Source organism: Mycteria americana, chromosome 3, assembly GCF_035582795.1.
Source record: "Mycteria americana isolate JAX WOST 10 ecotype Jacksonville Zoo and Gardens chromosome 3, USCA_MyAme_1.0, whole genome shotgun sequence".
Lineage (NCBI taxonomy): Eukaryota > Metazoa > Chordata > Aves > Ciconiiformes > Ciconiidae > Mycteria > Mycteria americana.
The window spans coordinates 53125282-53139586 of record NC_134367.1 but is presented as its reverse complement, the minus strand read 5'-3'; the positions used below and the strand labels follow the sequence as shown (position 1 = coordinate 53139586).

At 37.0% G+C, this 14305-nt stretch overlaps 1 protein-coding gene across 4 annotated transcripts in view; it reads left to right on the top strand.

The window, feature by feature from the left end:
• REV3L (REV3 like, DNA directed polymerase zeta catalytic subunit) overlaps window positions 1-14305 on the top strand; it is a 130165-nt gene that overhangs the window by 49334 nt on the left and 66526 nt on the right. For 2 of the 4 annotated variants that reach the window (XM_075498567.1, XM_075498571.1), the window contains exons 2-5: window positions 2838-3027; window positions 6019-6093; window positions 7583-7743; window positions 11893-11989. In XM_075498567.1, coding sequence (XP_075354682.1) covers window positions 2838-3027; window positions 6019-6093; window positions 7583-7743; window positions 11893-11989 — 523 coding nt within the window. Of the gene's footprint in view, window positions 1-2837; window positions 3028-4560; window positions 4684-6018; window positions 6094-7582; window positions 7744-11892; window positions 11990-14305 lie in introns of those variants that run through there. The other 2 variants (XM_075498569.1, XM_075498568.1) reach the window with 2 other exon arrangements.

The window sequence follows — 14305 nt, the reverse complement described above, 5'->3', positions numbered from 1 at the left end:
TCAAAAATGAAAAGCAGCTCAGTGTGTGTGTTTTATAAGCTTTCCCTGGAGTTAGGTGGTAATTTGATTTTTTGGTCACTTGAAAGCTACAGTGTTTTTCATGGGTTTTTTGCCCATAAAGGGGAGTGCAGGGGAAGGGGACAGAAGGAAATAGAAGGAAGCTTTCTTCATACGTGTTCTTTTTTTATTCAACAATAAAATGGTGTTTCAGTTCAGCAAGAGCTGTTAAATAGCTGCAATAGAAATGGATATATTGTTTTTTAAATTTAATTAACTTGAGTAATCAGGTGCTAGCTATAAAAGCATTATTAATTAATTGTTTTGCATAACTTGAAAGGAACCTGAATTTAAGTACAGTAAGTTTAGATTGTCTCCCAGTTCTATTTATTCTGGTGCTTTGTAATTTTGTTTTCTGGGGAAACAAATTAACTATAACTCAGAATAGTTGGGCAACCATTAAAGCAAAGGTATTTTTTAAAGTGTTATCAAAAAGTTCATAGCTATTAGTGTAAAAAGAAAAAATGTAAGTGCAGAACTGATTTTTGACTGACAAGTTGTAGGTAGGAAACACCTGAATTTATAATATTCATAGGGGGATAGACCTATGTATTTGCCAGAAATTCTTAGTCTGTAGCTCCAATATCAAATTTAGTTTGGGGTGGGTTGATTTGCTTGTTTTTTAAAAGCTTCAGTAGACATTCAGACAAATAATATGTATGAATTCATTTGAATTTCTCCCTGAACATGATCCTGGCATACACTTTAAAGAAAACCAACAACACCAACACACACACACCCCCCTTCCAACCCAACAACAACAAAAAATCCAAAGCCCTTCCAAAATAAACAAACAAAAAAAATTGAATATAGGAACTGTAGAGGTTTAAACAACTATTACTTTTCTGTTAATTATATTGGGGGCGGAGGGAATCCTTTATTTCAAAGTCAGTCTTAAGTACAATCGTGAGTAAACACTCAGATTTGTTGGTGACTCGGTAGCGAAAATAAATAGTCTGCTACCACTGCACAGATCGATACTCTCTCAATTCACATGCTACTAATAAATTACTTCTCCCACATTAGGGGGGCAGAGGTTTCTCTGCCATCGGAAGCTGTTACTGTCCTTTATTTCGCCATTAAAAAAAACCCTCTAGTTCGTACTTTTTTATTTAGTTTCTCCTTTTTCTTAGTGTATTAGTATTTGAAGTACATAATACATAACTAAGAAATTTCTTCTCCTAAAATAGTTTAAAAGCATGGGCAGAATTCATCATAGGTGATGACCTTAACATTATGAATGCATATATAGGTTGTATTTAGACATTGCTGAAGAGACTTGATGGGGGTGACTTACAGGAAGAGTAAAATTCACCTTGGAAAATGGACTTGTACTACCATCCTTAGAGCAATTTCTTTCACTTCTAGACATTATGTGAAGGTCTGATAAATATTTGAAGAAAGAAAAATACATCTGACCCCCAGTAAAAAAAATGGTATGCTGTTTATGGTATTTGGATGCATGCATTTCACAGGTGTAAAAATTTGCAAGCAGTCCTGATTTTGAAGCTCTGTTCTTCCTGCACTTTAATGGACTTGCAGCTGTCTTCACTGGGTGGCCAGTGGTGCACTAGCACGGGTATGAATGAATGTAAATAGTTCAGGCAAGGTCCACCTGCTGAGAAATAATCTCAGTTTGAAAGAATGGACTTTTGGAAGTCTTTTCATTGGTTTTGTGGACCAGTGAAGTTGTGCTGCCTCTTTGTCTGTAATATTTATCTCCTGATTGATGAAAGCACTGCCTTTAGATACGGTTTTGCTACCTTCATGCAGGGAATTTTTCCAAACAAAATGCAAGATGATATACTTGGTCTAGCACTATGGTGCGGTGGGGGTTAATCAGCGACATGCTTATAGTATTTTTCTGTGAAACTTTTTCATTGACCGGTGAGAATTCACGAACAATATTTGGGGCTGGAAGGGTGGCAAGCAGGATCTGATGTTAGTTTCAGCAGTGAATGCATGCTCTGTTGTATCGTGGTGAGGAAATAACAGAGAACACGCATTACAGTTGAGACTAGCCCCCCAAAAAACATGGTGGGTTTGGGGGATCCCGGTCCACATCACTGTACTGCCTTGTCTGAAGCAGAAGCTCAAGCTGTGGTCTAGTACACTGGTTTTCATGGTGTGTTCTTTCATTCTGCTGTTATCGCAGACTCATGAAAGCTAATACTGAGAAGTAAGCGTGGTTTTAGAAGGCTAGAGATGTGCATATGCAGTAGAGATCTCTCAGGGATCCACAGATTTTAAAAGTTTAAAATCACCTGTTTTTTTCCATGTCCCAACTTATGCCTTAATAACTAGAATCTTGAATGGCCTCATAGATGCTCTGGATGCTCTTTTTAATTTCTGAGAGGTTGTATGCTCATCCCAGTGAGGAAAGGGGAAGAATTTTGATACGGCAAAATTTTCACAAAGGCTGAGAAACCATTAACCATCTAACACTGACTCAGTATGCAAAATTATTCTCAGAGTGGTGTTATTACTACAAATAAAATTGTTAGGATTACGCTTGTATAACAGCAGAATTTGCTACTGTGTATGTCATGTAACCCATCTGTTCTGTATTGCTTTTGTCAATGAATGAAATGTGAGAACTGCTCTAAATCGGTAGTTGAAATACACCTGAACTTTTGTTTGAAATACACCTGAACTGGTTTCATAAATTTATAATGTCTGCAGAACCTGAAAGTAACCTGAAAAAAGTCAAACTTAGGGACTACTTAAAAGAAGAAAAAGATGTAGTCATTAGAAAATAAATGTTTACCTTTTCTTTTTAGGTCAGAAGACTTGTCTCCACTTACATGGTGTCTTTCCTTACCTTTATGTACCGTATGATGGTTTTGGACAGCATCCAGAATACTATCTTCGTCAAGTGGCATTCAGCATTGACAGAGCACTTAATGTGGCTTTAGGCAATCCGTCTTCTACTATTCAGCATGTTTTCAAAGTGTCATTAGTATCTGGAATGTAAGTATGACCTATTAGGATTTTTGGTTATTTGTTTTGAAATGTTTTTGCAGTTGTAATACATAGAATACTATGGACTTGGATGACTGCAGTGCTTTTCCTTTTTCTTTTCCTCCATGTATGTCTTCATACAGGCCTGTACAACTACTAAAGAACGCTTCTCATTTGCTTTGATTTTAACATAATCAACAGGTTTTCCCCCAAACGCTTGATGCAACCGTTTTTTCCTAAACTTGGATCTTAGTGTCTATCACTTTTCCAAATCTGTTCCTTTTAGCTTGTTCTGTCTCTGCTATTACAGCAGTACTTTCCAGCTAGCATTTTCTACCTGTCTGGGTTATTCTAGGTTCCTTGTGACCAGGCATGTCTTGCAGGAGCCTGACTCTAGGTCTCCTTTTCTTTGTTGATCTAAGATGGCCCCTTTAGGAAGTACATCACAGACACTGTCAGGTCATGTTTATCCATCTCATTCTCCCAGCAGCACAGGCCATGAAGTAGAGACACTTAAACATTAATTTACTTATGTCAAGCTGACTGTTGTGGGTTTTTTTGTGTAGCTTTCTACTACTGCTGGAACTATATGCTATTATTGAATGTTAACATTTTAAGGATTCTCTTAATTTTTATTTAACTTGCATAACCAAGGACTGAAATATATGTCAAATCATAGTGAATAATAGGAAGGTATCTTGGAGGAACACAGTTAGTCTATACATGCACGGAATTTTTCATCTTCAAAACAATGTAAATGCTAATTTTCAGTACTATGCAGCACTATCTCTTACTTATTTTTTTCATGCACTTTTGAAATATGTTCTTTCTAACGGTTAAGTTTAGGAAGATAATCTTTCTGTTCCCAGCCAGTTTTAGTGGTATCTTCTAGAAACTGCTGGTAAAGTGGCTACAACTCCTTTTCATTTTTAATCAGAACTTTCTGATGTGTTTTTGCAGTAACAAGGAAGGTAACCTACCAGTATTCTTACTTTTGTTCTTTTTCTCAGAACTATGTGAATTGTAGTATAGCTGTTCATCTCAACAGTGAAAGCTGTGCAGAGTAAACTGCTGAAGACAATCTTTCATCAAATCAGTGAGAAAACAACAGACAGAGATTAGGAGAACCTGTCTCTCTTGCCTTAGAGCTTCATAACAGTCATTACTGAAAGCCAGATGCTCATTGCCTGAAAGAAGCATAGGAAAGGGTGTTTCATGTATTTTGTTTGCTTGCGTAAGAGGCTAATGGGAAGCACCTAACAGAAATTGTAATACATCTTCATCTTTACCTGGGTAGATAGACATGCTTATGTAGTCACACAAATCTATTTGTTTTCTTCTGTTCTGACCTGAGTCAGATTCTGCTCATAGATATTGTAGTGTCTCTGTGGTGAGAAACCTATATTTTTCTTTAGATCTTGGATATTATCTTATCCCTTCTCTCCTGCATTAGCAGGAAAATTGTTATGTAATAAAGGTGTTTGCTAAACCTTTATCAGTTTAACGTAAGATTTTTTTTTTTGCATTAACTTCCAAACATAGTGGAGGTCCAGGAGTAAAAAAGAGGCAAAATATGCTGTCCTTGTGCATTGTGAAGTTAAAGTAGGTGTTCATAGCTAACCTTGGAACTGTTGTAAATCTTGCTCTCCCTGCTGCCATGTCAATGTGAGTATGGATCACTTGCCATGCAAGTGCTGACTTTTTTTTTTAAAGTAGCTTTTAATTTACATGCCTACAGCACACTGAGTCATTATAACTCAATGTATATAACCTGTCATTAGGTTTATACTATCTCTATAAGAAAGAGATTGATCCATTATACGAGATCTGATCTCCTCCTTTTCAGTTTGACAGCTTCAAGGTTGTTGTTTCAACCTAGCTCCATTTTAACATCATAAACATTTTTTTAAACAGTTCAGTCTAGCTTTTGGAGATATTAAAGGTGTGTATTTAACCATATTAAGGATAGCAGTGTTAATGCTGTAGTTGTGCAGTTCTGCTGAGTTTGCATTTAATTTAGGACTGACATCCCTCTTACTACTGAACTTCATTTTTTAGACTTAGCAGGTAAGCATACCAGTTGCATTTTTAATAAAATTTTCAATAAAGAGATTTTATTTTATTTTGTAGAGGTAACATTTAAATGTTTGCTTTCCTGAATTTCTGTTGACTTTGGTTGTGATTACTGCAAACTTCTTCTGTTCACCTAGTGTGTTGAATTATGGCCTGTTTCCTTAACATGCTGTTTTACAAGCATGTTAGATTAGATTAGAATTCTAGATGTTGAAAAGTCAGTAATTCAGTCAAGTAATACCAGGATTAATACTGCCTGTTCAACGTCAGTTTAGTCTTGACATAGTCATTACGCTATGTATTCTTTAATTGCATTCTCAAATCCTATTTTCTTCAGGATTCATGCCTCATTTAGTGCACAAGACAATTAGTAATCACTGAAAAGGGGCAGCTATTCACTCTTTTAAGCTGTTCTCATTGTTCAGTTATTTATATTACACAGCCAGTATTTACTCATTTACACCTGATCTGCAGAATTAATGTCCTTAAGGACTTTGTTACAACATTTATCAGAAAGGCTGAACGCTGTTTTTGAAGCAGTCCAGCACTAATAAATTTGTTAAAATTTATGTAGTATTATGTAGTAATATGTTAAAACATATTACTATTATGTTGGTGTGCCATCAGTGTGTTTACATGTGGGGAAAGCGAGAAACAATGTTAAGCCAGAAGTGCCTTCTAATTTTTTTTTTTTTTTTTTTAGATACTTTGACATGCATAGGGCCTATTCTTTTTGTCTTTAACATTTATATAGTAATGTAGTGTTCCCCTTTGGCCTGACATGTGGGAATTTTCATGCTCCTGGATATGCAGTTTATCTTCTAATTTCCCCCCCCCTGCATTTTAATACTCTCTATAGTAAAATGTGGTTGAGTAAATGCCACAGCATAACTGGCTAGCTTCTTGCTTTTACTTCTTCCTCTCCAGGCCTTTTTATGGTTACCATGAAAAGGAGAGACAATTTATGAAGATTTATCTTTACAATCCTGCAATGGTAAAAAGGTAAGGATGTGGTGATATGAAGTTCTGGCTGATTTCTTTATATCTTGTATTAAAAAGTCAATTTTGAAGCAAGATTCACCTACATTTTAATAAAATAAAAGCAACAAAATTATTGTCCAGATTTTTCAAAACACTTAAGAAGATTGCTAATTTTAAGCACACCAATAATCTTTTTAAAGCAGTAGCATGTTAGGAAAGCAAGACCAAAATATCCTTGCCTTTAGTTGTCTTGTATTAACTGTAATTTTTGGAAACTTAAACAAATTTGCATCAGGTTACTTTTCCTGTAACTCTTAAGGAAAACAGGAGAACAAGGTAGTACTCTCTCATATGTTATGAAGTGGAGTTTGGTAGTTTTTAAGTTTTTTAAATTCCAGCACCCATTATTAAATTTAAAATATACTTGGAAAACTGGGTAGTTTTTGTTATTAGACAGTTCTCTATTTCTCAATACAGTAATGTTCTGTTAAATGTGAAAGCACAGTTGATCTCTGTGCTTTCTGTCTGTGCTTTCTGTCTACTTACTGTCACAGTAGTTGCAGTAAATTCGGGAATAAATAAGGAGGAATTCTTTCTCAAGCGTAAACTGAAATCCCTTGAGTGTGTAATATTACCTATCGTAACTGGTTTTTTTTAAGATCTAATACATGATCATAAGATAGGATTGTCTGGTTTGTGTTCTAGGGTAGTAAAATATTGCATGATGTTAATTTTCTATCTTAATGTAATCTATATGCATGTATGACGTGACAGTTGTTTTGAACTTTGAAGCTTCTCGTATTTGAATTACTTGTATCCAAATAAGGACTGACACTTCACTTAAATTATTCCTTTAATTTTTCTCTATAAAACTTTATTTTTGAGCCCAATTTGTTGCATTTAGAAATGCTTAGTGCTTTTCTTTTAGATATGTCCTGTTACTTTGAGATAAATTTATCACACCAATTTATAATTATCCAAATACCTGCAGTTATTTTTTAATGTTTAGATGTTTAAAAGAGCAGATTTGTCATGCTTCTAGGAAGTTGTTAAAATACTACTTCTGTGTACACAGTATGTAACTTTAAAACCATGCAAGACATCTTCGTATATATATATCAAGGAGAACTAGAGAGACTTTCAAAGTTATTACTGGTGTGTAGGCATACAGCTGCCACAGTTATTCTGTAAAAAGATTTTCATGGACTATAGTGGCTTTGGTTCAGTTGCAGGAATAGTACATGGTATGATGATTTTTCAGAGGTTGTTTTTTTTTCCTTTAACCTGGAGGATTCACAGCTCCTTTGTAATTAACACCCAAATTTTGAATCATTATTAGCAGAGATCATTTTTGTGGCTCTGTTATTGTGAAAACAAAATTCTTAAGTTAAAAATACAACTAAGGCAAAATTGAAGAAGTTTAAGTATTTTATATTTCAATAAAATAAAATATCAGTATTGTTGTACTGGAATAATTTTTGATTCATGTCCTAATTGTCTTTAATTTTAGAGTATGTGAGCTTCTGCAAGGTGGAGCCATAATGAACAAATCTTACCAGCCTCATGAAGCCCATATTCCCTACCTCCTTCAACTCTTCATAGACTACAACTTATATGGAATGAATTTAATAAACCTGGCTGCTGTCAAATTCAGAAAGGCAAGGAGAAAAAGTAAGGTGTTTATTTCTTAAGACTGAATAATTGTTTTGAAAGCTAGAAAGTACCATTTTGAACAAAACGTCACTAGCTGTCAAACTTTTGCCATAGTTTGTGGCTGAATGGGTATCGTGTTGTTTCCCTATAGTTTGCTTTCTGTGTCAGAACAAAGTCCATGTGTAGCTTTCTATCATTTTTACTTCTTGTGCCTGTGTATTGGGATTGAGGAAGAGTCTGCTTCCTGAAATGAGATGCTATATATCAAGAAACACGTGTTCTGTCAGCAGCGCGGCTGTGACCATTTTCAGAAGATGATCACACCTCTTTTCAAGTTAGAAGATTAAAAATAATTGATATTTAGTTGAAGAATTTACATGAAAGATAGCATACTAATACTGTTGCTTTAATTTTTTGACGTTTGCTTTTGATCCCTATATCAATTATTATTTTTTTTTTTTGCTGTGGTAGTGTCTTTACAAAATTATGGCTAATCATTATGCTTTGCTGACAAATAATGTTTTTAATTAAAATGCTTGTGTTTGTACTAAGGTCATTTGCTCTAGGGTGAAATTTGAAATATAAATGTCTGAGCAAAGGAGGTATTTTAAATTTTCCTTTTAAAAAATTAGTTTGGCATTTTGAGTGTACACACTTAAATAAAAATGACGTTCAGCAAGAACATACATAATGTTATCTAAATGCTTCAGTATAAAGGGGAGATAACAGTAGGAAGACCATAATGTCTTTAATACTTAACATTTAGAAAAATAAGTATTGTTTACTTAAATCATAATTGTTCCTACAGCTAAAGCAAGAGTTAAAAAGAATGGTAAAGCATCTTTCTCTAAAAACAGCAAGTAAGAATCATGCTGACTTTAATTTTTTCCCAGTGTTTTTATGCGTATATATTCAGACAGCAATAGATTGGTGCATGGGGTTTCATAACTGATTCTCATCTAAAGAAGAACACTCTTTCCATACTCAACAATAGGCCACACTTTTTGCTGGTGTCAAAACTGTAGGAAGACAAAAGCTCAGCCACAGACAGAGCATCTTCAGGATCTTGAGTCCTGAGGAAGTATAGTCAGGTACCCTTAGCCTTCCAAATGTCCGAAGTGGCCTTCTGGAGACATGCAATGTGATTGTATTGAATAGTTGCTCCCATTCTTTTTCCATAACTCTTTTCCGTCTCTCTTTCAGATGATAGATGAAAGACATAAGCTACTTATTCTCCTTCAACATTTATTTAAGGATGAGAGACTTGGGTCTTGAATGGGAAGAAGAGGGTAGGGTGAAAGAGGAGCATGGGCTGAGACCACTGAACTTTAACTATTCTGGTAGGGGAGAATCCAATAGGATAAAAGCAAGAAAACAACAGACTACCTTGTCCTGGCTTGATCAGATAATGGCAGCAGTGTTCCTAGCAAGTATCATACTGCCTTGAGTGGCTCCACATCACACACGTCTAAGTATCCTGCCTCAGTCTGTTGCAGTCCCCAGGCGCAGGATCACTATCTACTACTCCTAGCTCAGCAGCTGAGTGACAAATGGTTTGTCCCTGGTACAACCATATGGAGGCAATGCTGTCAGGAGGCCAGTCCTTGCACAGAAGCCCTGAGAAATGCCGTCCTTTCTAAGCTCAGACCTGTTGGAGTGGTGTAGAAGGCACAGCCTCTGCTTGCGACTGACACACTTAACCTGCCTGTTGCACAGCTTCTCTGTCTTGTGGGTGTGCATTCATTTTAGTCAGGTGTACTTTGTGCCATGCAGGCCAGGCTGAACATTGTTTCTTAGATGGTAGTAAAATCCTCTGTCTAAAGATGTGCAGCAAACATTTACTGTTCTTCTGTTGCAGATGACAATAAAAAAATCAGTCTGGAAAGGAATAGAAAATTCAATAATAGATCTGTTCCTAAATGTAAGCAAGCAGCCTCAGGAGCCTGTTTCCAGTGGTATTTTTCTCATTGAGATAAGTAGACTGTTTTGAAGGCTGAGAGAGGTCAGCAGGCAAATTTGTAGTAGCAGGAATACTCTGCTGTCATCAGCCTGTATCCAGAAGATGCAGGACTTCCCCCCCCCCCCATTTTTCTCTTTACGGATAGTGAGGAAGAAGGCTTCAAATTCATTCATGCACCACATGCCACTAAAACTATTACAAAACTTTTACATTCAGTAGTTGAATCTTTCTGTAATATGACTCTGAAAGATCTTGATGTGTCACTGCTACTGTCTTTAAAGATCTTCGTGTAAAGAAAAGGGGAATATTGAGTGTCGTTAAATCTCTTTCCTTATGAATAACTTTACTGAAGAAACAAACTGATACAGGAATTTGAGCCTCGATTTTTAGAAGTATTTGAAAGTAGGGTTCATAGGGAATAAGAAAGGGGATAATGCATTTGTGTGGTATTTGAAATGCATATGATTTTTAAAAATAATAATATATATTTTACCAGTTGGCCTATAATCTTGCATAGCTGCTGTGATGCATTTTCCTTTAAAATATACATCTATTCAGTCCCATTTCATCAACTCAGAATAATCAGCTTGCAGATGAAAAATAACAAGAGATGTTTCCATGTGTGGTCAGCTTGCATTTTAATACGGAGAATTAGCTCATATGCCACACAGTAAAAACATGACTGTGTTTCTTCCTGGACCGGCTCTCCCCAGGGGCAGGTCGTCACTTTTGAACAGCACAGACACTAAACTATGCTAGGTTTGAGCTGGGTCGGTGCAAACAGGATCAGATATTTGGTGTTGTCTTTCTGGAATCACCTACTTAGGCATCACAGTGCATAGACCATCTTAGCGCATGTGTGGCTGAATGTGAGCTAGCTCCTGCATAAATACAAGCATGTCTTTTCACCACACTTGAGTGCCACATTTCCAATGTGCGTTTAGTGTCTGTGTGCCTTGTCAGTGCATTTCGGAGTCTGATGTAGGGGCAGGGTTTGCACGAACTAGTCTGGATGCACTAGTGTTGGTCTGGAACATATTTAATTAAGCCTGCTGGATTTCAGTTGCTTCTGTTTGTAGCTTCTAAGGCACTTTTGGCATGGTGTTTCCCAGTTGTTTCTGTTCTCCTTATTCAGGACTTTTTGCTACATGAAATGTCCCTATCCCTGCTATTCCAAGTAATGGAATTCACATTGGCAAGGCTCTTATGAAATTTACTTCAAAATTATAGAATAAAAATACATATTCTAATAAGTATTTATTTATTTAAGGCCTCTGACAGTTGAATTGTTCAATTAGTGTATCTTTAACAAATGCAAAAGTGTTTGCTATTGCTGAAAGGTAAATTTAATACAAAAAAACCTGCTAGTGTGTGACACCAACATAGCTGAGAAAATTCAAGGATCAAGCTGGTCTTTCACATGGAAGTGGGAGGCTGAGTAATTTTCAAGGTCTTCTCCCATTCTGCCTCCCCCCAGTTCCATTCCTGGGCTTTTTTCTTTCTTGCGCCACATCCTGTGTATATTGTCTTTCCTTCCTCTGAAGAGTGAAGGTTCAGGAGGAGACCACAAGGGAGGCAGTAAATCTTCAGAGGGGACTTCTCCAGCATGACTTTGGAGCACACTTCCTTACACTGAGATCTCTGAGCAAACTTACACAGTGTTTTCTTTATGTGTAGGTCAGACAACATATGCCTTCATTGCAGGTTTCCACTTACTGCTACTGCCACTGCATCTGGAATATATTGTGTATCCTCTTTCAGCTCACAGATCAGAAAGAGGAAAAGTGTGAAGTAGAATTTAGTGTTTTCTTTGGCTTTGAATTTCCATTGGGATCTGACCTGACGACCCAGACACTTGGGAATTCTGAAGTTTACATCAGACCCTGCATGATTTACTTTGAAACTTGCACAAATAGGAAAAGATTGAATTTAGCTTAAGATATGACTAGAACACAGCAAATGTAATTCTAATAATGTCCATGTGTTGAGAATATATTTTTCTTTTTATATGTATCTACAAGTTAGAAAGTTAAATCATTTAAATGATAGCATAGCTACTTTTTGAAGATGGTATCATGCAGTGCTATTTATTCTTTAGGAGCAATTGGACTGGTAGTATTAAATAATAAATGCAATTATATAATTATATTTGTAAAAAAATACTGCTGCATAAATGAATTCATTTCTCATTCTATTTTTCTTTCTAGGTGATACATCAGGTGTAAGTAAACGTCATAGAATTCATTTGCCAGAAAATTCAAACAGCGCATCTTTCATTGAATGGGAAGAAGATGAAATACCAAGGTCAGCATACCAATTTTTTTATGTATGCTGTATTTTCTTACATACATCAACTTGTACATACTACAGGGTTCCAGTCTGTCATTTAAAGGACCCTTATATGCTTTATATGTTAAAAAAAAAAAAAAAGTGCTAATGTGACACAGACAATCATTATTTAGTTTCTTTGTATAGTTTTGGTTATCTGACACTTTCTTGTATATGGTTGTAAAAACCTAACTGGGAGGTAACAATAGGAATATCTGTGGCAAATTCAGCTTTCTGGGTTTTGGAAGATATGTTTGTAGCTAATGACTTCTGATAGAAAGCTAGGCGAGTTTAATAGTTATAGAGAATACTTACACATCAGTTCATAAATTCTGTTTTTGTAATCATGCTTAACTAACACAAATAGTGTGCTGTCAGAGTATTCCAGTTTGTCCATTTCAAATAGTAGCTACATAAGAATCTCAGCTTAGAATTTTCATGTCCATCTTGTGTGCTCTTCCTTTTTTCTAGACATTACCTAGTCTACAGCTTGTAATTTGTAATAGCTTTACTTCTATAAGAAAATGAATATATCTGGGGTGTTGGGGGTTTTGGGGCTGGGGGGGAGAGAAACAGACAGTATCTGCTGCTACCTTGATTTGTATAGTTTACCCATAGCAAGTTCATTCTTTAAGCTACTTTCTAATGTTTGACAAGTCCTGTAAATACTCTGTGATCTAGTAGTCTTCTCAGTCTTTGGGTAGTTCCTGTCATTCTTCTCTGAATAGCTTATCAGGCTCACGCTGCTTGCTAGCATTATGTACTGGGAGCATTCGCTTCCCCAGTAGCAAGTAAGTGCCTTAAACCATACTTCAGATTTTTCTAGTATGCAAAAACTTGAGCTTGTGCAAGGTAACATCATAGTCCATTTCAACCTTTATTTGGCTTGGTTATGTCAGCCAAGTTACTTAACCTTTGGGGGATTGGATCATAAGTTAGACCAGGATTATCTGATGTTACTTTACACAGGTCTGGGGAAAGCAGATGTAAAGAAAGCAAGGTAGCACTTCCTGGCTGTCAAACCCTGAGAGTGATGAGCCCAGCATAGCAGGAGCCAAGGGTGTCTTCTGTGCAGGCACTCATCCTCATGGCTGTATCCACAAGCCTTCTTTCCTCCTCCTTCTACACTTTTTATGTGTACAGCCAGGGGTACAACACCTCACTTGTGCCAGTCCATCTCTGGCTCTCACACATGTTCCGGCAGTAGGATGTTAGCAGTAATGGGGCAAATACCAAGCCTGTCCATTTCCCTAGTATTCATTCTCTGTACTTTTGCCAGTAGGAGTTTCTTTCTTGAATATAAAGCCTGAATACTACATAGTATACCAAACAAATTCTAGCACCATATGCAATGATACTGGTAGTTCTCTCCCTGATATGATTTACAGTCTTATTTACCATGTCACTTTGGCTTATAAACATTTTAGGATTTATTAGTACAACATGTTTTTCCTCTTCCTCTTTTTCCAAGTGATAATCATAGAATCATAGAATTGTTTAGGTTGGAAAAGGCCTTTAAGATCATCAAGTCCAACCATTAACCTAGCACTGCCAAATCCACCACTAAACCATGTCCCTAAGCACCACATCTACCCGTCTTTTAAATATCTCCAGGGATGGTGACTCAATCACTTCCTTGGGCAGCCTGTTTCAATGCTTGACAACCCTTTCAGTGAAGAAATTTTTCCTAATACCTAATCTAAACTTCCCCTGGCGCAACTTGAGGCCATTTCCTCTTGTCCTATTGCTTGTTACTTGGGAGAAGAGACTGACCCCCACCTCTCTACAATCTCCTTTCAGGTAGTTGTAGAGAGTGATAGGGTCTCCCCTCAGCCTCCTTTTCTCCAGGCTAAACAACCCCAGTTCCCTCAGCTGCTCCTCATAAGACTTCTGCTCCAGACCCTTCACCAGCTTCGTTGCCCTTCTCTGGACACGCTCCAGCACCTCAATGTGTCTCTTGTAGTGAGGGCCCCCAAACTGAACACAGTATTCGAGGTGCGGCCTCACCAGTGCCGAGTACAGGGGGACAATCACTTCCCTACTCCTGCTGGCCACGCTATTTTTGATACAAGCCAGGATGCCATTGGCCTTCTTGGCCACCTGGGCACACTGCTGGCTCATATTCAGGCGGCTGTCAACCAACACCCCCAGGTCCTTTTCCTCTCGGCAGCTTTCCAGCCACTCTTCCCCAAACGTGTAGTGTTGCATGGGGTTGTTGTGACTGAAGTGCAGGATCTGACACTTGACCTTGTTGAACCTCATACAATTGGCCTCGGCCCATTGATCCAGCCT